This window comes from Aspergillus udagawae, assembly GCF_001078395.1.
Source record: "Aspergillus udagawae IFM 46973 DNA, scaffold_3, whole genome shotgun sequence".
In the NCBI taxonomy this organism is placed as follows: domain Eukaryota; kingdom Fungi; phylum Ascomycota; class Eurotiomycetes; order Eurotiales; family Aspergillaceae; genus Aspergillus; species Aspergillus udagawae.
The window spans coordinates 2867523-2893001 of NW_025091266.1; the positions used below are offsets into that span (position 1 = coordinate 2867523).

Here is a 25479-nt window from a genome sequence, read left to right on the forward strand (position 1 = left end):
TCAAATGGCCATGCGGAACCAGGGGAAGATGACGAATGAAGCGGGCGGAGCGATTAGGTAATTTATCACATGACCCTGGAGCTAAGGACGTCCACACAGCAAAAGATGGGCGAATGGTGTTCATGCATTGGAACGCGTTCAACAGTAACTACATAAGCTCCTCGAATTTTTCGCACGTCTCTCCTCATTAAGTCTCAGTGTTTCGGTCACATCCCTGTCTCTTTGAGCCATGTCTGCAAGAGTGGCATCCGGACGCGGTGGCAATCAGAACAAATCTGTGCCTGCCGGCGTACCGAGCCAAACGTCAGTCTCCCTGCCTTGGTCCTACTGCTAATTGGAAATGTCTGACAGAAAATCAGGCTGTATTGTACCAATCTCCCAGACAAACTCCGAAAGTATGACTTGCGGTTGTCGCTCTACACTCTTTTCTCCACCTACGGTACTGTCTTGGACGTCGTGGCCATGAAAACTGAGAAAATGCGCGGTCAAGCGCATATTGTGTTCAAGGATGTCCAGGCTAGCACACAAGCTATGCGCGCGTTACAGGGCTTTGAATTCTTCGGGAAAGAAATGGTAGGTGCTTTCTGATTCAACGGTCTTGCCATTGGTCTTAACACGGTGTATTTTCAGAAAATTGTCTATGCCAAGGGCACGTCGGATGTGATCTCCAGGCTACGAGGGACCTACAACGTCCCCACAGCTACTACTACCCAAGCTACAGGTGCTTCCACAGATCTCCAGAAATCGATCTTCAGCGGTCCCCCTGGATCCACAGCACTGCCCCCGAAACCCGCGGGGCAGGTCAACGGCGAGGCCCAGGCAGCTCATGGAACTAAGCGGCCTCGTGAGGAAGAAAGTGATGAAGAAGAGGCACCGATGGAAGAGGATAGTGACGTGCCAATGGAAGCCTCGTCAGATGAAGATTAAGAGCGCAGGGTCACTTGCGGCTATCCCAGGTTCAGAGAGAGGGATTAGTAGTAGGAGGAAGCGCTAAAGAACTTCTTGAAGCATCGTTTGCTTCAGAATCCGCCTGATATAACTCCGGGAAAGGTTCTTGCGTATCTGTTGCAAAAATTTCACACGGCAGTCGAAGACCAACGCAATTGCCTACCAGCCCAAGCCAGATGAGGAGATACGTTTCGGCATTAATCTTTCGCCACCCTGCGATACGCATCATCGCATCGGCGGTGTTGCAAGGGTGAACGAAGAATGCCGGAACACCAGATTCAGGATGATACTACGCAGTGTGAGCTCCGCAACGATCTGATATGCGAAAGAAAACAATGAAAGCACATGCACCTACGCCAACACTAATGCCACCCATGACACCCACACTTTGCAGTTCCTTTCTGTACTGGTCCGGTACCAGAAGGTGATAGACAGCGTCTATCTCTAACGACTGTGGATGACCATCACGCCGTAACAGGAAATATAGGACGGGAACGCGGTATACGGGGGAAAGAAGGATGTCATAATCTACATGTAATCCGGCACTCGTCTGGGTTGTTCGAACCAGAGCTTCCTGGTGTTGGCTGTCAGATCATAGCGCAGATGTACATAGGAGCACTTTCTCCACGAACAGGATCATCTTCGCACAAATTTGGTTCTTGAGACTCGCCGAGTTCTGGAGGGATGTCGTCAATGTGTTGGCTGGTGGGGTGTTGAATGCTTCGCGAAATTTTGAGAATAGCGCCAGTAGTCTAGAAGGTCGACAAAGCAAAGGATGAAATATAACATCAGAAAATCTAGCCTCACGGTCCCGTGTATTGACCGCTCGAAGAAGAGAGCTCTCAAGAGTGAGTCCTTACCTTTTGCACAAGCCTAACGGAGGACCAACCTACATGAACTGGATCGCTGGCCAGATCATGAAGTCGACCCACGAAGGCGCGACAGGCGCACTCGAATTCCTCTGGAGTCAGCGAGGGAAAGGCCGAAAGGGGGCCCTGGCTGGACGGAGACGTCATTCAGCTGCGCGGTCAGCAGAGACGCGGTGTAGGTAAAGCTGGATAAGTAGGTAGCAAAGGTAGGCAGAGTGCTCGGTAGCCGACAAAAAGCGATCGCAGAAGCTCTTGCGTTGCAGTGCAGAGTGCAGACGTACTGTACACCGACTTGGTCGCCACTGTCAACCCAGATTTCCCACGACGCGTTCAGAACTCTGGGCTGGCATTGATCAAGGGTAATTTGCTGTTTGCAGAAGTCCTTAGGCAGCTGTGCGGTATGTATGCATTTGACCGTCCCAAGAGTTCAAAACAACCTCCGGATACGGAAAGCTTCCGAACGGTAGGCGGAGAGGGTCTGCACTCTGTAGTGATGCTCCTTCTGCTGTCTATCCAGGATCTAGGTAATTAGCAGCGGTGATGATTCATATAGCGGTTCGGGTTAAACATGATATGTCGTCCCCCTTAAAAGGCATTTATCGTGGGAGAGAAGAGGGGGATAGCATACAATAGATGATGCGCAGCGAGCAGTTGGCCTAAGAGGAAAAACAGTTTCGAACCACGCAGTACTTGAGACTCAACGATGAATCTGATTAAGACAACAATGGTATTGTGGAATCGAGATCTTAAAACCACCCACAAAATTTAATCTTGTCTAAAATCACCCTTTATGATTCCGAGACATCCAGCACACCGGGTCCCATAGTGAAGGTACATACAATGGCAGGCACTTCAGAGCCCCCTTTTTGTCTGAGGTTCTGTAACCACGATTCTATGTAACACTTATCCAATGAGATTGCGATCAGAGCTCGATCTATCATCTATCTTCTGTCTCTGAGAGTCGGAGTTGAGTCAGTGGCTGTTTCACTTTGCAGATGCTGTTTGCGACAGTCTTTGATCTTCTCGCGGTTGTCAGTCTCCCACCGCCACACCAACTAACAATCTAGTTGTCTAATCCCGCAGTCAAGGCCCTGAATGAACTAACTCGTAACCAATTGTTTAGACCACGCTCCCCAATGTCCGTCTCTACCTGAACTGTACTTACCAATTATCGTTCAGGTAAGGGCAGAAAGAAATACAAGAGTAGATAACGGGGACTACCTGCGCAATTTCCCAAGTCCAGTTACTCCCACTATTCCAACTTCCAACTTCCAAGGTTGTTCTTGAGCTAGCCTATCTAAGTAACATTGTTGTTGCACGGATTCATGGTTTGATGGTCCGAAAACGTGAGATAGGAGGAGAGTACCTTGAGCCCTTTACCCACGTCTAATAACCAACCAGTCATTAGCCGTTTCCGCTGGTTTCGAGCTTGATTCAGCAAAATTAATACCCTAGATGATCATTAGGTAGCTGTCTAGCTTGTGGACGGTTACATTAAATTACTAAGTACCTCTCTAACAAGGTGGAATAATTGTAAGAAAGTACCTTTTTTTCGTCCGTGTTCGGCTACGATGATGTCGTCTTCTTGTTCCCAGCGAAGCTACCTGGCCTAGGTGAACCGTGTACTTTTTTCCTACGCACCATAGATTGGCGTCTTCTTTTCTAAAATGAACCGGATTAGTAGAATGAATAGATGATACGATCATACAATGTCAATGTCCTTGTCTGGTGGGTCCGCTTGCTGCCAAGAGCCAACGTTGACTGCCGATCCACCTGGTCCAGTCTCTCTATAGTCGGCCTACAACTGCAAGATACTTGCTACCGCTAACCTTACCTATGGTATGGACCAAGGTACCTTTCCTGTCTAGTTGGATACTACACTGCCTATTATTCCTGCGGCTGTACAAACGCATTCGTCATGCTTGTGTATTCTTTGCAGCTTTCTGGCTCATGTCAGCGCGTCTCATTTCTCTGTCTAGCTCAACGATGGATCTTAATATTCCCCCCACTGGCCCCTTCTTGTTTATTCCTTTTTGTCTCTTCAGGAGAAAGTTCGGGCTTGATTCGTGACTGTCCTTCGTCGTATTATCGTTGTTATGAGTGATACCCTTCTCTGACCTTCGTTGTTTGGCCTTCTATCTTCTATTCGAATACCTTAATTCCAATCCTGTTGTATCTATCTCGATCCTGCCTATGCTTTGCCGCATGAACCTGCTTTTATCTCTCAAGCTCCAGACATACTCGACTTCTGCCCTTGATTGGTCACTTTCGTCATTGTTGTTACTTTGACAGCCGAACTAATACGGCGGTCTTTCGATCGCAGTGGGCCTAGCATTGGGTCGACGGGTGTACGCCAGTTTCAAGGCAGTCCCCCTTATACCGCGCGCTTGCAAGAAGAGGGATCGAGGACCTTTTGTCCTCCTCACAGTTTCGCACTTTCACTGGCCAGATCTCTGCGACAGCAAACTCTCAAATCTGGTCCAGAATACCCAGCTTGGTTGGCCGTTCTGTCTGCGTTTTTAATCTATTCCAGGTCCTGGACTCCTGAAGATCAGGGCCGATCGGCGCCAAACTCCTGTTGTGTTGATTTGCTGTCACAATTACAACATAATCGGTTTGGTAATTTCCGAAAACAGGTATACGACTATAGGTACCTACGGGCCGAGCTCCCTGGAACATCGGTCTTGATATTTGAAGCCTTTTGCTCGAACAATTCATGTCCTTCATACGACATCTTTGAGCCTGGGAAGTCATTCCCAGCCAGAACTGCTCTCCATCTCGTTTCAAGTCATGGGAAGCTCCCACTCTGTTCAGAGCAAAGATGAGCGTCGCCGCTCCAACCGTCTCTCTAAGCCTCCGACAAAAAATGCAACCATATGCCCCACGAGCCCGATTTCGCCTTGTCAAGCTTCCGCGGTCACTACCGACGCCCTTCCCTGGCAGAACCCATGGACTGGCACCACGATCCCTGTTAGTCCATCGGTTCATTATCATCGCGCGCAGAGGTCGCAGTCGTTTCCGTCTCGTCCTCCCCAGTCTGAAGTGCCGTGGGGTCTTGCGAACGAGGTCAACGAAAGCTGTGTCGTCTTTGAGGAAACAGACGAGTCGTCTCCTCAGTCCCCATGCACAGACTTAGGTTCGCCGGTCTCTTTGAGCAGGCGAATCTCTGCTCGGCCTTCTAGACAGGCCCTTTTGCGACCAGCAACACTGCATAGTAGCCACCATTTGTCATACGTCCAATCTGTGCACCCAACCAGGTCCTACTCAATGCACACACTTCCGGCCAAAGCCAAAGGCTGTATGCATGATCGAGCCTTTGAAGAGGCAGCCTCTTCCAACACGCATTTCATGGTGGACAATCAAGGGTTTTCCTTGATGCGCCGAAGGTCTATTCTCACGAAACCTGGAGTTGCCACAAGACGATCTGTGAAAAGGGCCATCGGAAGGCTTCCACCTTCGATCGACCAGGGATACGGGCATTCTTTCAGTCATTTGAATTCTCATCTTGGAGATCAGGAGGTCGTCTGTACGCAATCGCCTACCCAGGTCCGGCCACCTACTCCGAGCGATTCAGAGTACACACATCTGGGCAACCTCAAGCTCGGATCACTGCGAATTGTAAATGGCTCGGCATCGCCGAGCCCAAGTGACCGATCTCGATTAGATGAGGCGCGAAGTTCGACCCCTGAAGCCGACCAGAACACTGTGCAGTCAGCAGCATCATGGCGCAACCGAGATGTAGGTCAAAACAATGAAGACGCGGGCCCTACCTCGGAATCGCCAGAAAACGCCACCTTGCGCTCTGTCCGCCGAGTAGTGGAGGAGTGTCTACATGATGCGTCAGAAGGACAACCCATCAAGAAGCCGCTCGCGTCATTGTTGAGAATCCCGTCGCTGCCCGACTCGAGGAATCCCGATGACTTTCCCTCCAGTCCTTTCTCATTCGAGAAGTCGCCTATAAATTTATACCCTCACTGTCAAGACCCGTATCTGTCCTCCAAGGAAATAGACGACGAGGGCATATCAGTTGTGGACGATGGAGAAATTTTTGACCACCAAGGGATTCCAACTGCCCCAGAGAAACCAGGCACAATGAGGTCACCGAGATTCCACAGAAAGGCTGATAGCGGCTACAGTTCTGCAACCTCGGTCCGGTCTCTGCAGGACGGTCGTTCTCGAGCCTCTATAGATTCCCAAGCATCAAGAAGACGCTCGCCGGACCATTACCCTTTCGCTCTTGGTGACACCACGAAGACTTTCCAAATTCGGGAGGAACCAGGCAATCAGCTTGTAATGCGCCGCCATGTGAGCCTTCAGGGCCACAGGGCGAGTTTTATGGCTGAAGCGAGCACAAGTACAATGTGCCATGAAACTCAAGAAATATCCTCTCGCAGTAGAAGCTCGTCATACTCCTTTCCACAGAATCCCAATCGCCCCCACTTTCGAACTCATTACTGTGCGCAGTTGCGCAACACTGAGCCGATTGCCAACCGCACGCCTCACTCGTCGATACGTCAGATGGAACATTCCGACCTGGAAGCGGCAAGGGGTGTTCGAGACAAAGAACACACTGTTAAGCCCAGTGACCCACGTGATGCATCCTGTCACTCCCAATTGGACCACACAAAGGAGGCCGTCGACAACATCAGATTCCAGAGCAACAGGCTACTCAGGTCAGCATCTGAAAGTAACTTCGCCCATGATAGGGGCTCCAGATCCGCAAACACTCGAGATACGGGCCCAAAAAGAAAGACAGTGGCCAGGATATGGTCGCAACGACCGGGCATTGAGGCCCCACCTTTGCCTGTGTCTCCTATTTCAAACACTTTCGGAAGCTCAGCGCACCAAAAGCACAGTGCCTGCGCATCGCAACCAGCACGCGATAGAGGCCAGAGCCGGGGCATTGAGCTTCAGCACCGAAGGTTGCCGATGGCTAAACCGCACGCCCAGAAACGTTCGGACATCTACCTGGCAACATCCCCGTTCATTTTTACTTGACTCGCTATCCTATCTTAAGCGCCCTTCGTTTCTCGATCCACGTTTCTCTTTTTTTTTTTTTTTTCTTTCCCCATTTCATGAGTTTCTTTCAACCCATCTGACTTTCTATCGACGATTCTGACTCCAGACGTGTTTCATTCCTCGGCTCTCATCTCGTACGAAGCATTACCCATTTAAGTCTTTATTGATTTTCCTATGGAGTTTGATATCCTGGTAGGCATACGGTGTTTCCACGATCTTTTCTGCTTTTTGAACCTCCGTCCCCAGTCATATCCAGCGTTGCATTTGTTTGATCATTTGATATTACTGGATCAAAGTCAGATGGCGTTGGGCGAAAGTCTGTTTTTCTTTCTTCCTCTCACGACTATCTTTTTTTTCTTTTTTCCCTTTTTCTTCTGAAAGTTATGCGTCTCTGCCAACATGCGAGACACGAAGAACCGCTACCCTGGAGCGTCACAACGCCGGTGAATCATGGCCTGAAATATTTGAGATACCCGGATTTATGTGGAACTTCTTGCGTCAACGTGCAATGTGGCGGTGAAGTGTTTGTTCCCAATGTCAACAATACATAAAGGAAGTTGATGATGTATGATTAGTGTTGAGTGGATTTACAGAAGCCACATGCAAATCCAAATTCAGAGTCAAAGTGTGTGAAAACGAAGGCCCCAAGATTAAATGATCTTAAAGACATAATAGATATTTGTGCAGGTCCCTGTAATGCATTTACAGCATGGTTGCGAGGATCGCATTGGGTCTATCTGAATCCTGCAGCAACGCATGCATACAGTGTTCATGCATTGCAGGTCGAAGGAACTTCTGGACATTAAACCCAGCATTCAATGCTCACACATATTCAATTGATCAACACATGCACACGTGTAAAATACGATGACGTAGCAGAACCCCTGGACATGACCATGAGCCCCACGGTAGAAATTGCCAATGCCAGGATCCTACTGCACAGGTCGTGGATAGGCTAGGTGAGTATTACGTATCCTCATGGCGTACATAGCTTCTAGAACCCAGTGAGCAAGTTTACTGGTGTGGGTACAGAGTATAAAGAACAAACCATGGCTTCTTGATACCTAGTATGCATAGATCTGCACTGTTTTGTTGTCGGTGGATCCTGTGAACATCTTTGTCATTCTCAACCACAGCGGTCGCCCCAATCACAATCCTTGAACAAAGAATGAGGATGTAACAGTGAGGAAAATAGTTGGATCTGGTGATAACTTACGAGAGCTAGATTTCATAGTTACTTTATTGTAACATGTGCCTACTAGGAAATAGTTGATCAAGAATATTCATCCATAGAATTATAAAGATACCATAACTATCATTCATCCAGGACATTAAGTAGTATTGGAAGATGAAAACACCCACTTCGGCATTGATGCGTCTGCATTGTGCAGAAGAACATAATCGAAGAGAAAAAAAACAATCATTGCATATCGTCGTTAGGCCAGCCAAGGACGTCGGACAAGTATAGGCGCATTCGAAGCAGGAAACACGTCATGAGAAAACCTTGACTTTAGAGCTGTCGCTGATTGACTGTCCGTCTACTCAACGCGAATTTTCTTCAACTTAGGCGCCGCCTCTTTCGGAACAAGTATCGAGAGGATTCCGTTTCTCAGACTTGCCTTGACGGCATCTTGGTCGACTCTGGTTGGGAAGGCAAAGGTTCGTTGGAACTCGCCAATTGAGCGCTCAGAGACCCAGAACTTGTAGTGTGTCTGCGTCTGTGCATTTGTAACAGCCTGCTCAGCTGGCTTAGCCGGCGATGTGATAGCAGAGGAAGCATTGCCCTCTTCAGTCTCGTCTTCAACTGTAGGTTGGCGGGACTTTGTGGATGAGCTGTCGTCCCCCGTCTCGGTAGCGGTGTTGTCATAGTTGCGTTCTACGTGACCCTTGATCACAAGAGTCTGCGGGTCACTGAACTCGATCTCGATGTCGCTTTGGCTGACGCCGGGAAGTTCTCCGTCGAGACGATATCCATCTGGGAACTCGCACACATCGAACTTGGGTGCGAATGTCCGGACAGGTGTGACCTTGCTCTTTGGGCGATAGGTACGATGAGTATCATAGTCATCCAAGAGCTGGAACAAGGGAGCCAGGTCGGTCGAAAAACGTGGGAATGCCATATTTGGTAATAGTAGGACAAGCAAGTAGCGTTGTGTTATTCCAGAAAAATGCGACTTGTGGCTAAGAGCGACAACGAAGATATCTTAAAGAACGTATTTAGTATCTTGCTTTGTATTCAACAATGTTTCTCTGTAATCTGATGCTCTGCATTCAACGGGCTTTGAGTAGTTATTATATAATGCTCAGATGCTATTCTAGAAAGCACTGGTATCTCCATGTTGTCGATATGTAATAGGCGTCTAGAAGCCACCGGCATCTCCTAGCTGTTCGATGTGACGACTCGAATTCTCGAGCTGCTTCTCGAAGTTTCGCGGATGAATTTGATGGCATTGCCTCGGAAGATGCGAGAACCTTCGACGTTCGTATGAGTCACGTGATATACGCGAGGTTCTGATGCATCGGAGCAAGCTGTCATAATCCAATGACGCCGATCGTACATTTACATCGTCATGGTAGTCGGTAGTTTGCTTTGAGGATAGTCGGGGAGATCGATGCTTCTGTGGTTGTTGATCGCGAACTCTTCATGGCTGAACGCGCGCCGCGATTACCGGATGTTTCGGATACCAGGGGATGAATACATCTCAAGCTGCCTGTTCCCTTTGCGCAGTAGATACTCTATCGCACTAAAGTCCTTCTTGCTGACAGACATGTTCTTTCGAAACTCTGCTCTGTTGGGGAGTTAGCGGATTTATTGGACTCGGGATTGTGTGCATTTTAAGATCTCTGTCAAACACACTGCTAGAATTCTTCTTGATATACCTTGTGTACGCTTTGAAATTGCTCCTTGTTTCCTACAGTATCGGTTCAATCAGCCAGGAAGAAAGCTATATTGACTGGTTCATCAACTAGCCTAGTCACTCAGTCATATAAAGTGTGCTTTAAGGAGGAGACTCACTGAAGGCTTTTTCCTGATTTCTCTCAGACACTTTCTATAGAGGGACAGGACCTCCCTCTGAAGACCTGATAGGCGGGCCATCGGTTCGGATGGCGTATTATAATTTCACTGGAGAGCTTCTCAGTACAGATAGTCCAAGACTGATGTTCGAACGAAGTTGGGTCATGAATGTTGGTTGTCCTCGAGAAACGATTTTGACGATCAAGCGACCATTGGCCCCGAAGATAGTTCCGGATGAAAGCTTAGCATCTCCAAATTCCTTGAATAGAACAAGCTGCAAGAATGGACCTCACACTGGGGGCAATACTTGAAGAGTTGCGGGCAAACAGGCAGGGAAATGTGAAATTGTGGATGAATTTCCAACAAACACATAATATTACAGAGAACAAATCCGAATGTTTAACAACCATCTAGTCTACAATCCAGATTTCTCTCGGTCTCCGCCGATCTGGGAAGCGGCTATTACCTTAGGTAGCTCCTGTTCCGGCCGAGAAACCATGTACCGAGTACATATATGCCAACTCTAGATAGTCGACATCCGAACCAGACGAACTATCCCACTTCGTACCCATTTATTTACATACTCTGCATGCTAAGTGTATATACGCGCCTATCTATAATATCCAATTGATACACCCGGTTCCGATGACCAATTGAAGACGTCAACATGTCTACGTTTTCTGTAAGTATGGCGCATTTGTCATCTGTCCTATCTTACAGCTACATACGAAGACCAGCCTTCTTTCCCTTCGCTTCACTCGCAAGACAATAATGGCTTCCCTTATTTCATAATACCCCAATCCGGTAGAAGAATTAAATGGTCGTTCAATGCTTATCCATATCGCTATTCTCCGGACAGCGACTCATTCGATTCTTGGCCAAAGACGGCTATGTTTACTATGGTGATGCCATTCTCCCGGCCGGCGTCAGCGACCTTGCCAAAGTGACCAAGGCAAAGGTGATCCAAGGTGACATCTTCGGTCAGCACTGTGTCACAGACAAGGTCTCCGAGGTTAAGATGCTTCTTGCGCCTCTGGCCAGGAAAGATATTAGGACGGTCCGCTGTCTGGGTTTGAACTATGAGCAACATGCGAAAGAGTCCAACCTCCCCATCCCAAAATATCCCGTCCTATTCTACAAACCAATCACGTCCATCGCGGGCCCCACCGATGATATTCCGATATCTACTATGGCGCAAGAAGGCGAAGGTCTCGATTACGAATGCGAACTCGTTATCGTCATCGGCAAGGAAGCCAGAGATGTTCCTGAGAGCCGGGCTCTAGACTACGTGCTGGGCTACGCCGTGGGTAATGATGTCTCTCATCGGGATTGGCAGATCAAGCGAGGGGGCGGTCAATGGGGTCTTGGGAAAGGTTTCGATGGTTGGGCGCCGTTTGGACCAGGCATCGTGTCCTCGCGGTTGATCCGTGATCCCAACGCACTTCATATCTCGACGAAGCTCAATGGCCAGGTTGTTCAGTCTTCCTCTACTAAGGACATGATTTTCAGCGTTGCGAAGGTTGTGGCATTTTTGTCTCAAGGCACCACCCTGTTACCGGGGGACCTGATCTTCACCGGAACGTGAGTTTTTGCCTTACCATTTCATTACTCTCATTTCTTGATACACTATTTGATCGAGGGGAAGCTAACCCTTTTGCTTAATTGCAGCCCGCAGGGCGTGGGCATGGGCCGAAAACCCGCCCTTTGGCTGAAGGACGGTGATCAGGTTGAAGTGTCTCTCGAAGGAGTGGGATCATGCGTAAACCAAGTTGTCTTTGACAGACCCTCTGCTAAGCTTTAAGGGGAACTATGTTCCCTCTAACCTTTGATTACAACAGATCTGTAAATGACTTGCAAAGCTGAGTGAATAGCATAATTGAAATGTTAGATATCATCAGTGTTTCTCAGAGATTGTTCAGGATGCTAGGCCCTTATCATGGCGTCATCCTCTTATGAACTCTGTCACCCCAGCGAATCTCAAGCGACGGACTCCCGTTTGAAAATCAGTTGACCTGAGCTCCGTATCCCCTGATGGATTCGGCGAACGCCCAGCTCTGCTTCTCAATTTTCTGGTCCTCATGCATCTCCACTCCTTCCTTCGTAATCACTGCCAACGAAAATTTGTCGAGACTCCGTGCATCTCGGTACCACAAAACTTTGAGACACTCTTTCAGCGCATTCACCGCCTCTTCCTTGGTGATTTCTTCAACAGGCCTTTCCTCGGGGAACAGTCGACGCAGGATCGGAATAGCGAGATGGGCACCGAATCCAGTAGCAAGGTGTGGGGCTGAGAATGTTGTTCCGAGCAAATCTGCAGAGCTCAAGAAAGGCTGGTTGTTACCGTCGAACCCAGCAACAAGGACTTGATTCCACAGTGGGTTGAACTCAGAACGTCGCTTGTAAAAAACCTTGGACAAGTAGGTATGCAGATTTTTCGCATTCAGCGTGTTGCCATAGGTCGAGTAATTCTCCCGGATGTCAATTGACTCCAAAAGACGGTTGATATGCTGCATATCAGACACGTCACCACTGAATCCGATGACAGCAGATTCACCAAATACACGTAGACGCTTGACATCGGAGAACCGAGCAAGAGAGCCATATGATGCTATCGACAGGATCTTAGGGTCAGTTGTGTGTGTGTCGCAAAGCAGATCTCCCCTTTTACGTACCCAAATTATCGGCGGCAATTGCAACTCCTCCATTGAACTTGACCGCTACTACCGACGTGCCCGTCACAGCCGGAGACTGTGTATGTGACTTGAGGCCAGAAGTCTGAAGGTATGACGGATTGTAAGGTCCATATACATCGTCTCTTGGCTTTGAGAAGGAGACATATTAGTACTCCAATAAGAACTGGGGGAATCCGGTACTCACTCGGCCCCAGGCTTCAGGAAAATGATTCATGATGAAAGCTGCACTTGAGCGTTTCGTTGAGAGGGTACGAGCTAAATTCAGTCGAGGTGGAATGAATGTAAATCCGGAGCAAGTAGAGGTGCGCAGCTTATTTAGCAGGAGCAAGGCGGTTAAGTATCAGGAATGCGATGATGCAGGGTTCGGCCTAGCTAGGCAGGAGAGCTTACGGAGCTCTGGTTACGTTAGCGCCTTATGTCACCCACCGGTGGACATGGCCGCGCGCCTATACGTTAAATTCCTCAATACTATAGCAGCGTCACCATACAGAGCATGTTGTCCCCACCATAAATGCCATTAAAATATGAGATCAAAAGAGAGTTTGATAAACGTGATAGGATAGTGGATATATCTCTATGAACCAATTCTCATATGTGTAGGATTCCTGGAAGAATCTTAGATGACCCGCTGATCTCCTCCTAGCTACTTTTTCAATTCAAAGTACTCTGGAATTTTGAGAAGTTCATGCTTTTCCCAATAGTTTCTACATATCCATACACAGATAGATCACGTAATGCTGGAGTCTGTGGTAACGGAAGGCACGAAATCAATGGTTTCCCTTTGTCCCGTACGCCTCCTTTCTTCGAACTCGTAGTTACTTTCTTTCTGTGACTTCAACAGTTCTTCCTTGTAGCCCCAACTCGGTAAACCAGAGGGATTGGACAATTCAGCAGGCAAAGAAGTATTGTATTGCGCTTGCTCGTCAATCCCTGCATGATCCATCAATTTTCGTAGGAGACTGGGGTTTCTGAGTGACGATGAATTTGCTAACTTCTCATTGAAATGTGTACCTTGCCCTTTCAATGAGAGAAAATGGGTAAACTTCGCATTAGCCACGGGCTCCGGTGAGCCAGGCGGAGACGGGGGAATGTCCAGATTCGCCACGGGAGGTAGAGTTAAATCATGAATCAATGAGCGTGCTGCTGAGGTAGGGGACAACTGGGCATCAGTTGGAAGCTTGTCTGCAGAAGACGGCGCTTCATCGTGCAGCGGTCCCATCATGGGTCCACTAAGTGCCTTGAGAGGAGCTTCATTTGTTAGATTATGGTTGTTGGTGTTTCCAGTTTGAGCTATATCGTGTCATTAGCCTTTGCTCCAGCTAGAGGATACTCAGGAGAAGAGGGGGGCTCACTTATACGACCTGTGGTCGTTGATGCTTTAGTGCCCTGATCATTGTGCTGGATCTGAAATTAATATTAGCGAACAGATATCAGACTAGCAATCCAAAGCCTATACATTCGGCGTTGATGAAGAATGTCTGGGTTCACCCTCATCCTCGCTACTGCTTTGATATGCGCCGAGACCCAGCAAGCTCGTCATTCTTCAAGGAGTGTAGGGATGTTGTTCTAGAGGCTGCTTAACCGCCCGTTTTTTCCCGGTGCACAGGATTATACCCTTCACCAAATAAATCAATTCAGAGAGGACACTTGCGACTCAAATTAGCAAAAAGCTATGTTTGATTATTTCTGGTATTCGTCGTGCCAGTTTAACCAACTCAAGCAAATAAGCCACATCAAGCCACCTGTGGCGTAAGCTATGGAATTAGCTAAGCAGAAGGCAGCTACAGCATCGCGTCAGATACCTTAGTACTTAGTGACCAACCTACCTCCTCACCAGCAACCACACTCACCCTCAAGATCGCACAACTTACGATACAGCGTCCATTGTGTCCATAAGATCACAGATCTGACCTCCTTTCGCTTTCGCATTCATCAAGCCAATTCTCAACGAAAATGGCCTCGATCATGGCTCACGACCCTCAAAGTGAGGCCATTGGATATTCCTTTGCTCAACCAAGTAGCGCTGCAGTCAGAGAACACTCGTTCTACCCGTATGTAACAGGATCGTGCTACAGATTATCTGAACCGTCACTGACTTCTGATCTAAGATATACCGACAATGGAGGCTCTACCCTGGGAATCACAGGTTCAGATTTTGCGATTCTAGCAGGTGACACTCGTTCTGTTGCGGGTTACAACATTAATTCCCGCTACGTTCCCAAGGTTTTCAAGATTGGAGGTGATGCTGAGACAGGGGAGGGTGCCCATATCTTGCTCTCGGTCGTGGGTTTCGCCGCAGATGGTCAAGCACTCAAGGAGCGGCTGGATGCAGTGGTGAAAATGTACAAGTACCAGCATGGAAAGCCCATGTCTGTACGAGCTTGTGCTCAACGGCTATCGACTATTCTTTACCAGAAGCGCTTCTTCCCTTACTATGTCCATGCGATCCTTGCAGGCTTGGACGAGGAAGGTAAAGGGGCGTTATACAGCTACGATCCAGTAGGCTCGTACGAAAGGGAGCAATGCCGAGCAGCTGGGTCGGCAGCGAGCTTGATCATGCCATTCTTGGACAATCAAGTTAATTTCAAGAATCAGTACATTCCAGGCAGCGGGGAAGGGCATGCCCTTGAGCCGAAGAAGGCGGAGCCATTACCAAGGGCGACGGTCGAACAACTAGTTCGGGACGCATTCACTAGTGCTGTTGAGAGACATATCGAAGTTGGAGATGGATTACAGATGATGGTGATCACCCAGAGTGGGATAGAGGAGATCTATACACCTTTGAAGAAAGACTAGAGGGGTTACTGTCGAGTATCCTCACTTGTTTGTTCTGTTTTACTCATAACAGTCCATCCGAATATGTAATGACAGCATGGGAGGGAATATCTTTGCTTGGGGACAACTTTTTTATAACATCACATCAAATGTATCGCATTCGAACACTGGCTACCATAACCCTAAACGCCTATGTCATGCCAAGTAAAGTTGTCGTCAAACCGAGGAAGAAAATAACGAAAGAATCGAATATAGGTATCAAAATCGCTCCTTCATGCGAGACGCCACTTTACGCAAGTTTCCATACACCTTACCCTGTTATATATTAGCAGTTGCTCTTGAGACGGGAAATATGACGCAACACGACTTACCGGAGGACTACCCAAGATCAGAGAAACAATGGCTTCTTGGGCGATTCCCAAATCTCTAAATCTGCCCAAAATGGTAACTTTTGTACCCTGAAGCACAACCCGTGTTCGGCTTGCGTTTTCGATTGCAAACTTGGTCTTCCCATCCTTGCCCGCAATTCGCCCAATAGCGCGACTGAGATGTTCTCCGTTCAACGAAGCCTTGACATCACGGATCTCAAATGAGCGAATATACAGGTCGTCAAGCCTCAATAAGGCAATGGCATCGTCGACATCAAAGCCAAGTGTGAACGCCTTTACGAAATCTTCGCCTTTCTGTAATGCTCCTGTGTCCGTGGTAAATTTAGAGGTACGCAGTTCGACCGCTCGGTTCTTGATGTTCATTCGCACTTGTAGTTTGAGATGTTCAACCAGGGGCGGGTAAATCTTGGGCCAATTCGCCTTTAAGGGCGTCATACGGTGAGGAGGAACTGGCACCTTTCGAGTTTCAACTCGCAGCACGGTCCCGGCATCCGCTATTGGTGTAAACACTGGTCGGCTTTCTTCATCAATGCGCATGTCGCTGTCCCGGGCAGCCTCGACGGGAATCAGAGATGGTGCTTCTCCCTGGCCGGATGCTTGTGCATCTATCAAAATCTCGTCGTCTTGCTCTTGAGACTGTTAGGCGAATGTACGGATCGATCGAGACAGTGACTGAACAAACCTGAAGAAAAAGCCAAAGATGGCTCTTCGGCCGAGAGGGGCTCATCAGACTTTCGAAGAAGCGCTGTCGGTGCTGGCATTCTCGTCGTCTATCTATCGCTATCTCAAGTATTAAATCTCTGTAGATAGGTTTCGCTGACGATCACTTGAGGGGCTTGTTATCGCAAATTTTATGGGCAGTGGTAGGGAAATGTGCATGTGGGTCATGGATTTTTTAGTTGCAAACGAGACAAACATCTGGTGTGCGGGATGATTTCATGGAAAGATTCATGTCTGGGCAGCGGCGAGAAGCTTCTCAAAAGTGTCATATTTACATCTCTAGTTTTCATTGTGGAACTTAAGTTCAAGTATTTCCCACCTTATTTTGCGTCTAGCCTTTGCAGCCTTTTATACCAAACGTTATTTCTATATCCTCTTTCTGTGGACTGACTTCTTATAAGGAAATGTTCAGAATGTGACGGCAATTATGTCCTTCAACTTCGGACGCAGGCTGTACACCAGTATCTGGGACACAGCACATCCTCTGCTTGGGCGTGAGCTCCGGAACAGCCGCATGACCTTTATCTTCGAGTCACCGAACACAGTAAATTGGCTCCGAAGATTTCTTTTCAATACCCATGTGCGGAAGATATCGTCATTGCCGCCGCGAACGAGACATATTACCAAGCGCTTTGCATCTGGTAGCTTTCTTATGCTCGGAGTTTCCCCGAGTCCATGTGCAGTAGAGGCTGGGACATCTTGCGCAATCGGCCCAGAGAAATTCATCTCGCAAAGTCACTTGCTCGATAGGAAATTTGTTTGCGCGTCACTATACACATGGAAAAGAGGTTTGCACACAAACAAGGATGATGGGCCAAAGTCAGAACACTCGAATGAGCCGCTTGGCAATGATAAGAATACTTCTCCCTCTTCGTCTCGGGAAACTGCGGATAGCGATGCTCTATCTGGGAATTTGAAGTCAAAAGAGGAGCACTTTGAGGGATTCACAAGCCGGCACATTATGAACCGTCTGCCCCACATGTCACATCTGCATCGACCTACGAAAGAAGAACTGCTAGCTGCAGCCAATGGCTTTTGGTCTCGTTTGAAAGTACGATTCAAGTGGTTCTCTATCCGTAGCGTTCGGCCCTTCAATTTTGACGAGATTACTGCACTCTTTTCATGGGTGCTGCTGGGTCATGTTGTATGGATCGTCCTAGGGACCACCACGTTCGTTTCGTTGTTGATAATCGCGATAAACACGGTGTTGGCTCAAGGTATGTGTCAAGGCATTGACTGACGGTCTAACTCGAACTATATGTGTTAACACTTATAAGAAACACTGGCAGGGTGGGTGGGCAATTACCTCACCAAATCATCGGGAGTGAAGGTTGTCTTTGAATCCGCCATTGTTCCTAAATGGAGGGACGGCGTCATAACGTTCAAAAACGTGTTCGTCTCAAGACGACCGGGACAGGGAACAGGGCACGTCAGTAAGGGTTCGTCGAAGACTGCAGCTGCGGTGGCTGCCGCTGCCGCCTTGAGCGGACGCTCTAGCCCTGAGCCAGTTGCGGATCAGCAATCGATACCCGATGAGGAGGATACGAATTACACACAGTTTGACGTGTCCATTGAGACAGTTAACGTTACATTGTCTTTCACAAAATGGATCAATGGAAAAGGGCTTCTGCGTGATGTCGAGGTCAAGGGAATTCGAGGAGTTGTCGACCGAAGATCTGTTCATTGGTCGGACGAGCATTTGGATCCGAAATCTTATCGACACGAACATTATCCTGGAGACTTTGAGATTGACTCGTTCAAGATGAGCGATGTCCTTGTTACGGTCTACCAACCGGGTAACTTCAGACCATTCTCTGTGAGTATATTCTCATGCGATCTTCCACAACTGAGAAAGCAATGGCTTCTCTATGACTTCATGTCGGCGAACATGATGACAGGGTCTTTCGACAATTCCTTGTTCACTATTCACCCGCGGCAAAGTCACAGCTTTGCGGGCGCCGAGATGGATAATAATATTGAGGCGGATGGGAAACCCAGCCCATGGAAAAAGCACAGCAGGATACGCATCGATGGGCTAAACATCGATCATCTCAATCGGGGGGTACAAGGCCCCTTTTCCTGGATACATGAGGGCACCGTTGATATTGTTGCCGACATAATGTTTCCAGCTGAAAGTGATGAAAGTTTGGCGCAAGTTATGGCCGGCCTTTACGATCGGTTAGAAGCAACAGTCATATCCAGCCAATATCATGAGTCAGATTCACGCCGTGAATCTGGAATGGACGATTCTGCTTCGAACGACGATAGACGCTTTTTAGTCACTGATCTGCGGCTTCAGTTGAACAATGTTAGGGCAGTGGTGCCTCTATTTACCCGAGATCTTTCGTACATAAACAATGCGCTGATACGCCCCATTGTGGCCTACATCAATTCGAGGCGAACTTTCATTCCTATCCATTGTCGTCTTGTCAAACGACTTGCGGACTTTGACGGTAGTTGGACGACCTTTGACAGCGGGCTCATGGATGACCTTTCGGCCGCGGTAAGCCTTCCACGCGCGACTGGTATGTATACATACTGATTCATTTGTTTTCTCTAGGTATATGATGCATTTGCGCGGGATGTGGTTGATGAGCAAGCGCGCAAACGTCGTTTCAAGAAGGTTGGCTTCTGGTCTCTTCAGCTGGCCGCTCAGGCAATATTCATGGGAATGGCTGGAAACATAGCATGATTTATGTACCTTCTTATATGTATTTCTATGGCGTTACACTGGGTTTCTGGGGAGGACGGCAGGGATCATTGCGGCACGGGGCGTTATAGAGACAATCCCCTCCATTTTCAGATCAAGCTTTCTAAAGGTAAATAAGGCCTGCGTACTAGCTCTGCTCCCTGTTAAACACTTACTGTTTAGAGTAACTCTCGCTTTCTCCTTTTTGGAACTTGTTTACTCTGTCTCTGTGTTGAGCTCGGAGATTCTACAGCGATTGATGGCCAAGATTCCGAAAAAGACCTTCTCTAAGCATCAAAAAGAATTCAGAGGTGCCAGTGTTGTTTTAGTAATAATGACCTTAGATGGTAGAAGATAACTTGCACAACACGCAAGAGATGTCGTCCTCCTTCTTCTCAGTATCAGTGAATAGCAACAGAATATGATCAAAGTTGTAGAAGTCATTATAGAGAAATATGGCCCCCTTGCCCCAGAGCATGCCATAAATCATTCATAGCGTAGCAATCATGATTAAAAGACGCCCATAATAATAATAAATCAATATCACCTTGCTCTAGATCTGACTTTAATTGCCAGACTATAATACTTCTCAATGGATAGGCATTGTGCTATTTTCTTCTTTTGGGAAAGACCATGTCTTTATCATGTATCCCTAATTTCATCTCAGTGATGCCAGCCTGAGAATTTCAACCCTAGCATCGCAATGAATACGACAAACTTAGCACACGGATACTAATTAAATGGAGCTTGATCAATAGCCATTTATTATTTGCTCTCAAGTGCGACCCCTGGCGCCAACCCCTAAGTCTGTGCCGACCGGCTTTCCTTAGTGTCGAATCATTATTTGCCTGGCTCCTCACCCTCCTCATGCTGACTTGAGCTTCGACTCCTTAACGAGTTCGCCATGTCGCAGCTTCGGCACGGCAGCGACAACAATCCCAGTCTCAACCAGCCATCTGCAGCGTACTCCGTTTCACCCAAAACGAGGGATGCAGAATTCCCACGTTCCCCGTTGACAGGAAATCTTATTCCTCGTGACTACTTAGTTGCGCGAGCCGACGCCCAGCCCTTACGTTCTGGGGTTGTCGCTGGTACTGGCCCCCGCAAACCAACGCCCTCCCCCTTGAATACAAGTGACTGTTGTCGAGAAGACAGTCAAGACAATTTCGGCTTGTTACAGAGTCCTGTATCCCCTCGATCATCCGTTAAAACAGCTCCGCCGCCCAACCATTCTTCGACTAGTCGAATAGCCCATGCTGCGTTTGCTGCATTGCCCTCAAAACTATCCGGTTCTGGCCAGAAGTTGACCACATCGTCGGCAGGCGATAGGGCGCGTGGTGACCTGAAACAGCATGGTAGAGGTATGACTGCGATAGAAGACATCGGAGCACGCAAATTATCGGATACAGGTGACTCGGTGCAGTCACCAACATCATCTCCAGTATCACTACTGGACTCCTTGCAATCAATGTCTGGGGACCGAACGCCGGGGCACCGTATTATGCCCCGCACTTCATCAATTGATTCTGCAATCTCTTCTCTGTCGTCAGCGTCTCAACCCCATAAGTCGTCGTTCGATGCCAGCGCGGTCAGCCAAGCTGATATCGATCACCTTATAGCAACCGCAGGATCCCCCGAGGCTGTTATCATACATCTCCTGAAGGAGAAGCATCATGCAGCCTCTCAGAATGCGCAACTCTGGAGACTGGTGGACAAGCAGCGGACTTTGATACTTGGCCTGAATAAGGATCTTGAGCGCGCCTTGAAAGAGAAGGAGCGATATAAGAAAAAGGCCAAAGAGCTACAGAATTCTATACCTCCGGTGCCATCCAATACTGATCACATTGTTCAGTCTCGAGGTGCCGATAATGGGGTCATCCGTGTCAGTCAGGATTTATCAAAGCAAGAACAGGACCAGGGCGAATCATCAGAGGCGAAGAGCACGAATGTGGGCATGCAGGATCTCTGCGACAGCCCCGTTCTCGCCCCGAGAGCGAAAACAGATCTTTTGTCTCCTGCCGGACCAGACTCCCCGTGCCTGAATACGACATCGCCCACTGAGTTTGACACCGCGCGGCCTGAACAAACAGAGCATTTCGATCAGCACTTAAATTCGCAATCGCTCGTTTACTCGCGGAAAGAAATGTCAGCAGCAAGCCCAACTTCTTTGGCCAGTTCTAGCTCAGCTCTGAACGAGACCCTGCCAGCGGAGGATAGACAACAGAGACTTCCTCATCCTTCCCGCAAGCCTCCTCCTGCCCCACTGAAGCTCGGACAAGCACAACCTGCAGCTATGGAGAACTCCGGCATTTATGATTCAGAATCCGATTACGAAGATATTCTGGAGGTCGACGAATTGCCGGTTGAGCGTGGTAGGCGGAAAACGAGGGGTGACGATGATCGAGAACGGGAAGCAGCCCTTGACAGGGAAATGGGCGCTTTTAAGGCTACTGAAGAAGAGACACCACAAACATATCTTTCAGGCAAAACGTCTACCAGTGGACTGACACTCGGGATATCTGAGGGCCCCCGACAACACCTTTCGTCGTCCTCTCCAATTGAAAATCAGGATTCTCTGACTTCTGTTCAAAGCCCTCGAAACAACCATGCGCCATCTTTGAACGATCAACCCGCATTCGCAGTCCCGAAGAGTCCGGGACTGCCTCTCAGCCCAAGACCAGAAGATCGCCCTATAGGCTCTCCCTTGCCCCGGATGCCCAGGGAAGTGCCAAACTCATTGGCACATCTGCCGATGTCTTCAGAGAATAGCCTCGCAGGCTTAGCCCTGTCCCCGCGCGCTACTCATCATCCAAATCCCTTTGCTCCCGGAGCTTCTATGTCTACTGATACTAGTCCTTCGCATATTGATGCTACCCACAGGCCTATTCCCACAATCGACCATGGCTCGAGAAAGGGCAATCCTCGGTCACCCTGCCCTCCTGCCACCGGGATATATCGAGGCCTGATGTCTGAGGATTTCCCCGGTCTTCTTTTGCCTCCGAACGCTCTTCCTTTGATACGAGTGAAGGTCTCTTCGTCGCGACTTAGGCCTTCTAGAAACAGCTATATGGCACCAAAGCCCTCCGAAGAAGAGCCAGTATTCACCCTGGGTGTCTTTTCGCGGTCAGAGAACCTAGAACTTTGGCGCGTAGAGAAAGTCGTCGCGGCCCTCCCGCAGCTGGATCAACAGATAAGACAATCGTCTGCTTTGTGGATGAAACTGCCAGATAGATCGATTTTCAGCGGTCATTCCCCTGCGAAAATCGACGCGAGACGTGCGGCCTTGAATTCCTACTTCGAAGCTCTGCTTGACACACCCGTAGACGAGAGAGCGGCATTAGCGATCTGCCAGTTTCTTACTTTGGATGCAATTGAGCCGCGAGATGACGAGTCAAGTTTGCTGAAGGGCAACAGTAAAGCGACCTCGGAAGCTTTGGCAGGTCAAGATGGAAAACCCCAAAAGGAAGGGTATTTGACAAAAAGGGGCAAGAATTTTGGCGGCTGGAAAGCACGATACTTCATACTCTATGGGCCTGAGTTGAAGTATTTTGAATCGCCAGGTGGTCCTCACCTCGGGACTATCAAGATTTTCAATGCTCAGATCGGCAAGCAATCGCACCCCCCAAATAACTCAAATAACCCTTTGTCCGGGGCCGAAGATGACACTGAAAACCAATACCGACACGCCTTTCTCATATTGGAACCGAAAAGAAAAGACTCATCAGCGCTTGTGAGGCACGTGCTCTGCGCTGAGAGCGATGAAGAAAGGGATGCTTGGGTCGAAGCACTCCTGGCATATGTTGAGGGACAATCGGATAATGAGGGCACAGAGAACACGTCGCCGCAGAGTCAAGTTTCAACCCAAGCAAGACATGTCTCTCAATCAACCTCGAAATCTAAACTCTTCGCAGGTGGGGGCAAAAAGAGTGGCAAGGGAATGAACAACGCGGAGATGGACTTGACCGATACTGTGCAAGGATTCAGTTATGATGATGCTGTTCCTGCGGAACCGCCTCTTCTGGGTCCTCCACCCGAAAAGCAACCACCGAGATCCCCCATGTTCCCATTAGAGGCAGCAATGGAATCTTTGGATACAAACCCGGCTTTGGATCATGTTCAGCTCTCATCTAAGGTGATATCTGGACCTACAAACGGTACAGTGATCCAGGATGCAGGGGCCTGGGGCAATAAAACCGTCACTAGCACCAAGGAGAAGAAGCGCAGCATCTGGGGTTTCCGCACAAGGTCATCGTATGATCTTGCCTCGCAGCTGCAGGCGAGTCAAGAACCTTCGTCAGCTCAAGCACTCGTGAATCCTTCTACAGAAAGGAAAGACCTCGTCAGGCCTGTATTCGGAATACCCTTGGCGGAGGCTGTGCAGCACTGCGCTCCACAAGGTATTGACGTCGATTTACCAGCTGTTGTCTATCGCTGCATTGAGTATCTCAAGGCGAAGGGAGCAGCAACAGAGGAAGGTATATTTCGATTAAGCGGTTCCAATGTGGTCGTCAAAGCGCTGAAGGAACGCTTCAATACTGAAGGGGATGTTGACTTCCTTGCTGGTGATGAGTACTACGATGTTCATGCTGTGGCCAGTCTTTTCAAGCAATATCTACGGGAGCTCCCAACAACTGTTCTTACTCGTGAACTACATCTGGATTTTCTACGTGTGCTCGGTATGTGCAGTTTCCTTCCCTCTTTTCTCTCCACTTCGCTCTGAGGCGCAATGCTAATCGAACCCTTTTTAGAATTGGATGAGCGGCAGAAGAAAATCCTGGCATTTAATTCACTTATCCACAGGCTCCCACGGCCAAACCTGGCCTTATTACGAGCACTAGTTCAGTTTTTGATTATTATTGTCAACAACTCCGAAGTGAACAAGATGACAATCAGAAATGTCGGCATTGTCTTTGCACCAACGCTCAACATTCCAGCCCCAGTTTTCTCCATGTTCCTCACAGACTTTGAGAGCATATTTGATAAAATGCCAGAAGGCCGGTTAGAACCAGCAGAGCTTAAAGTTGATCGGCCGGCGCTCCCAGAAGACATCCGCTCTCCACGCCATCAGATGTTCTCAGATTTGCCCACGCCTGCGTATAACCAAACAACGTTTCGCAGGCCCACAGAAGTCGCAGATGATTTACGACATGACACGGGGTTTATTTCAATGCAGCCAAGTTATGAGCAATCGTCTCATAACCCAGTGGAACATTACAACCGGCAGCCGGATTCCCCAGCTATGAATAGAATGTTGATGCCCACCGTTGATAATTCCCGTTCTGCTAAGGCCAAGAGAAGGGAGAGCTCTATGTTGTTCATGGAATACAACCACCAAAGCTCAGGTCTCCCAGCTATGCGCGATGATCAGAGTAAGTGTCTGTCGATTACGCCCGATTCAGCCTTCTTTTGCAAACTGACTCGAGAGAATCCAGGTGAATGATAAGATGATCATGTATCGAGTGGAATTCTGATTCCATGCATCTCCACACCATACCTCCTCCACCAAGGCACTGACTCGCCCTTCCCTGCCTTTACATCTATATCCCCACCGTTTTGCCTTCCTCTTCTTGCATATTATGTGCGTTTTATTCATCAATTATAACCTTGCATTATGTCTTCTTTCATGATTAAGGTTAATGTCAATCACGATTTGGACGGACGTGGAATGATAATCACGAAGCCATACATACATACGACGAAGGAGCTACATCCAGGCACTTAATGTTAATGTTAATTGTTCTCGAGGACTATATCTTGGCAGCGGTGGCCCAAGAGTCAGTGCCTTAATTATCTGATACAGACGTGTTTGGACGCCATTTTGTGACTTTAGCTGACCCCAGTGCACACTTATATCAAGCAGTATCTATCTTGAGGGTTCCGAGCTTTGTATCAATGTATACTTTGTCTATAACACCTTCCCCACAGTTTAAAGGTCATGGGTTATTACAATCGCCAATTCGGTATTCTCCAATAAGATGGTTTACCTTGCGAAGTTCTATCGGAACAAGCAAATCAAGAAGGCAGACTACTATGGATGGTCTATGAACGGTGGTGGTAGAGTTAACATTTAAAATCTTCTTGTCCGTTCACCCCTCCAGAAGCCCATCAATTCGCCGTTTTCGCTAATCCAATCCCTGACGCCGTCTACTACGGCTTTTGCCATCCCCTTATTCTTCATTTTTCCATCTGATGACAAAGCACTGCGAGTACGTCCTACGGCAGGAACATGCTCGCCTGTCGCGTACTCAGATCCCATACTTGGCAAGACATTTTCCCCTGCACTGAGACTAACAAAAAGGGCAAATGGAACTAGCCACACGCAGAGTCCAAAGTAAGAAGCCACCTCGGTGAAAGTTGGCAT

General features: G+C 48.4%; 10 protein-coding genes across 10 annotated transcripts; 6 read left to right on the plus strand and 4 right to left on the minus strand.

Annotated features, from left to right (window-relative positions):
• Positions 1-229: 229 nt before the first annotated feature.
• On the plus strand, positions 230-927 carry Aud_004852 (U2 snRNP complex subunit MSL1; the record flags this gene model as incomplete). The annotated part of the gene is made up of 3 exons (XM_043289788.1): positions 230-303; positions 360-573; positions 631-927. 3 exons carry the CDS (start codon positions 230-232, stop codon positions 925-927), a joined length of 585 nt encoding a protein of 194 aa, XP_043145723.1.
• A 3680-nt stretch (positions 928-4607) lies between these two features.
• On the plus strand, positions 4608-6815 carry Aud_004853 (uncharacterized protein; the record flags this gene model as incomplete). Its single annotated transcript, XM_043289789.1, has 1 exon — positions 4608-6815. The coding sequence occupies one exon, from the start codon at positions 4608-4610 to the stop codon at positions 6813-6815; it is 2208 nt and encodes a 735-aa protein (XP_043145724.1).
• Positions 6816-8374: 1559 nt separating this feature from the next.
• On the minus strand, positions 8375-8956 carry Aud_004854 (Hsp20/alpha crystallin family protein; the record flags this gene model as incomplete). Its single annotated transcript, XM_043289790.1, has 1 exon — positions 8375-8956. The coding sequence occupies one exon, from the start codon at positions 8954-8956 to the stop codon at positions 8375-8377; it is 582 nt and encodes a 193-aa protein (XP_043145725.1).
• Positions 8957-10669: 1713 nt separating this feature from the next.
• On the plus strand, positions 10670-11653 carry Aud_004855 (fumarylacetoacetate hydrolase family protein; the record flags this gene model as incomplete). Its single annotated transcript, XM_043289791.1, has 2 exons — positions 10670-11433; positions 11521-11653. The coding sequence occupies 2 exons, from the start codon at positions 10670-10672 to the stop codon at positions 11651-11653; spliced, it is 897 nt and encodes a 298-aa protein (XP_043145726.1).
• A 202-nt stretch (positions 11654-11855) lies between these two features.
• Positions 11856-12759, minus strand: pre4 (proteasome core particle subunit beta 7; the record flags this gene model as incomplete). The annotated part of the gene is made up of 3 exons (XM_043289792.1): positions 11856-12460; positions 12525-12672; positions 12730-12759. 3 exons carry the CDS (start codon positions 12757-12759, stop codon positions 11856-11858), a joined length of 783 nt encoding a protein of 260 aa, XP_043145727.1.
• Positions 12760-13272: 513 nt separating this feature from the next.
• On the minus strand, positions 13273-14085 carry Aud_004857 (HCNGP domain-containing protein; the record flags this gene model as incomplete). Its single annotated transcript, XM_043289793.1, has 3 exons — positions 13273-13835; positions 13898-13949; positions 14002-14085. 3 exons carry the CDS (start codon positions 14083-14085, stop codon positions 13273-13275), a joined length of 699 nt encoding a protein of 232 aa, XP_043145728.1.
• A 413-nt stretch (positions 14086-14498) lies between these two features.
• prs3 (proteasome core particle subunit beta 6) lies at positions 14499-15341 on the plus strand (the record flags this gene model as incomplete). Its single annotated transcript, XM_043289794.1, has 2 exons — positions 14499-14596; positions 14654-15341. 2 exons carry the CDS (start codon positions 14499-14501, stop codon positions 15339-15341), a joined length of 786 nt encoding a protein of 261 aa, XP_043145729.1.
• Positions 15342-15578: 237 nt separating this feature from the next.
• Aud_004859 (pre-rRNA-processing protein PNO1) lies at positions 15579-16470 on the minus strand (the record flags this gene model as incomplete). The annotated part of the gene is made up of 3 exons (XM_043289795.1): positions 15579-15635; positions 15692-16338; positions 16392-16470. 3 exons carry the CDS (start codon positions 16468-16470, stop codon positions 15579-15581), a joined length of 783 nt encoding a protein of 260 aa, XP_043145730.1.
• A 920-nt stretch (positions 16471-17390) lies between these two features.
• Aud_004860 (mitochondrial distribution and morphology protein) lies at positions 17391-19121 on the plus strand (the record flags this gene model as incomplete). Its single annotated transcript, XM_043289796.1, has 3 exons — positions 17391-17646; positions 17707-18932; positions 18990-19121. The coding sequence occupies 3 exons, from the start codon at positions 17391-17393 to the stop codon at positions 19119-19121; spliced, it is 1614 nt and encodes a 537-aa protein (XP_043145731.1).
• A 901-nt stretch (positions 19122-20022) lies between these two features.
• On the plus strand, positions 20023-24558 carry Aud_004861 (GTPase-activating protein BEM3; the record flags this gene model as incomplete). The annotated part of the gene is made up of 3 exons (XM_043289797.1): positions 20023-23794; positions 23867-24487; positions 24551-24558. The coding sequence occupies 3 exons, from the start codon at positions 20023-20025 to the stop codon at positions 24556-24558; spliced, it is 4401 nt and encodes a 1466-aa protein (XP_043145732.1).
• Positions 24559-25479: the final 921 nt, after the last annotated feature.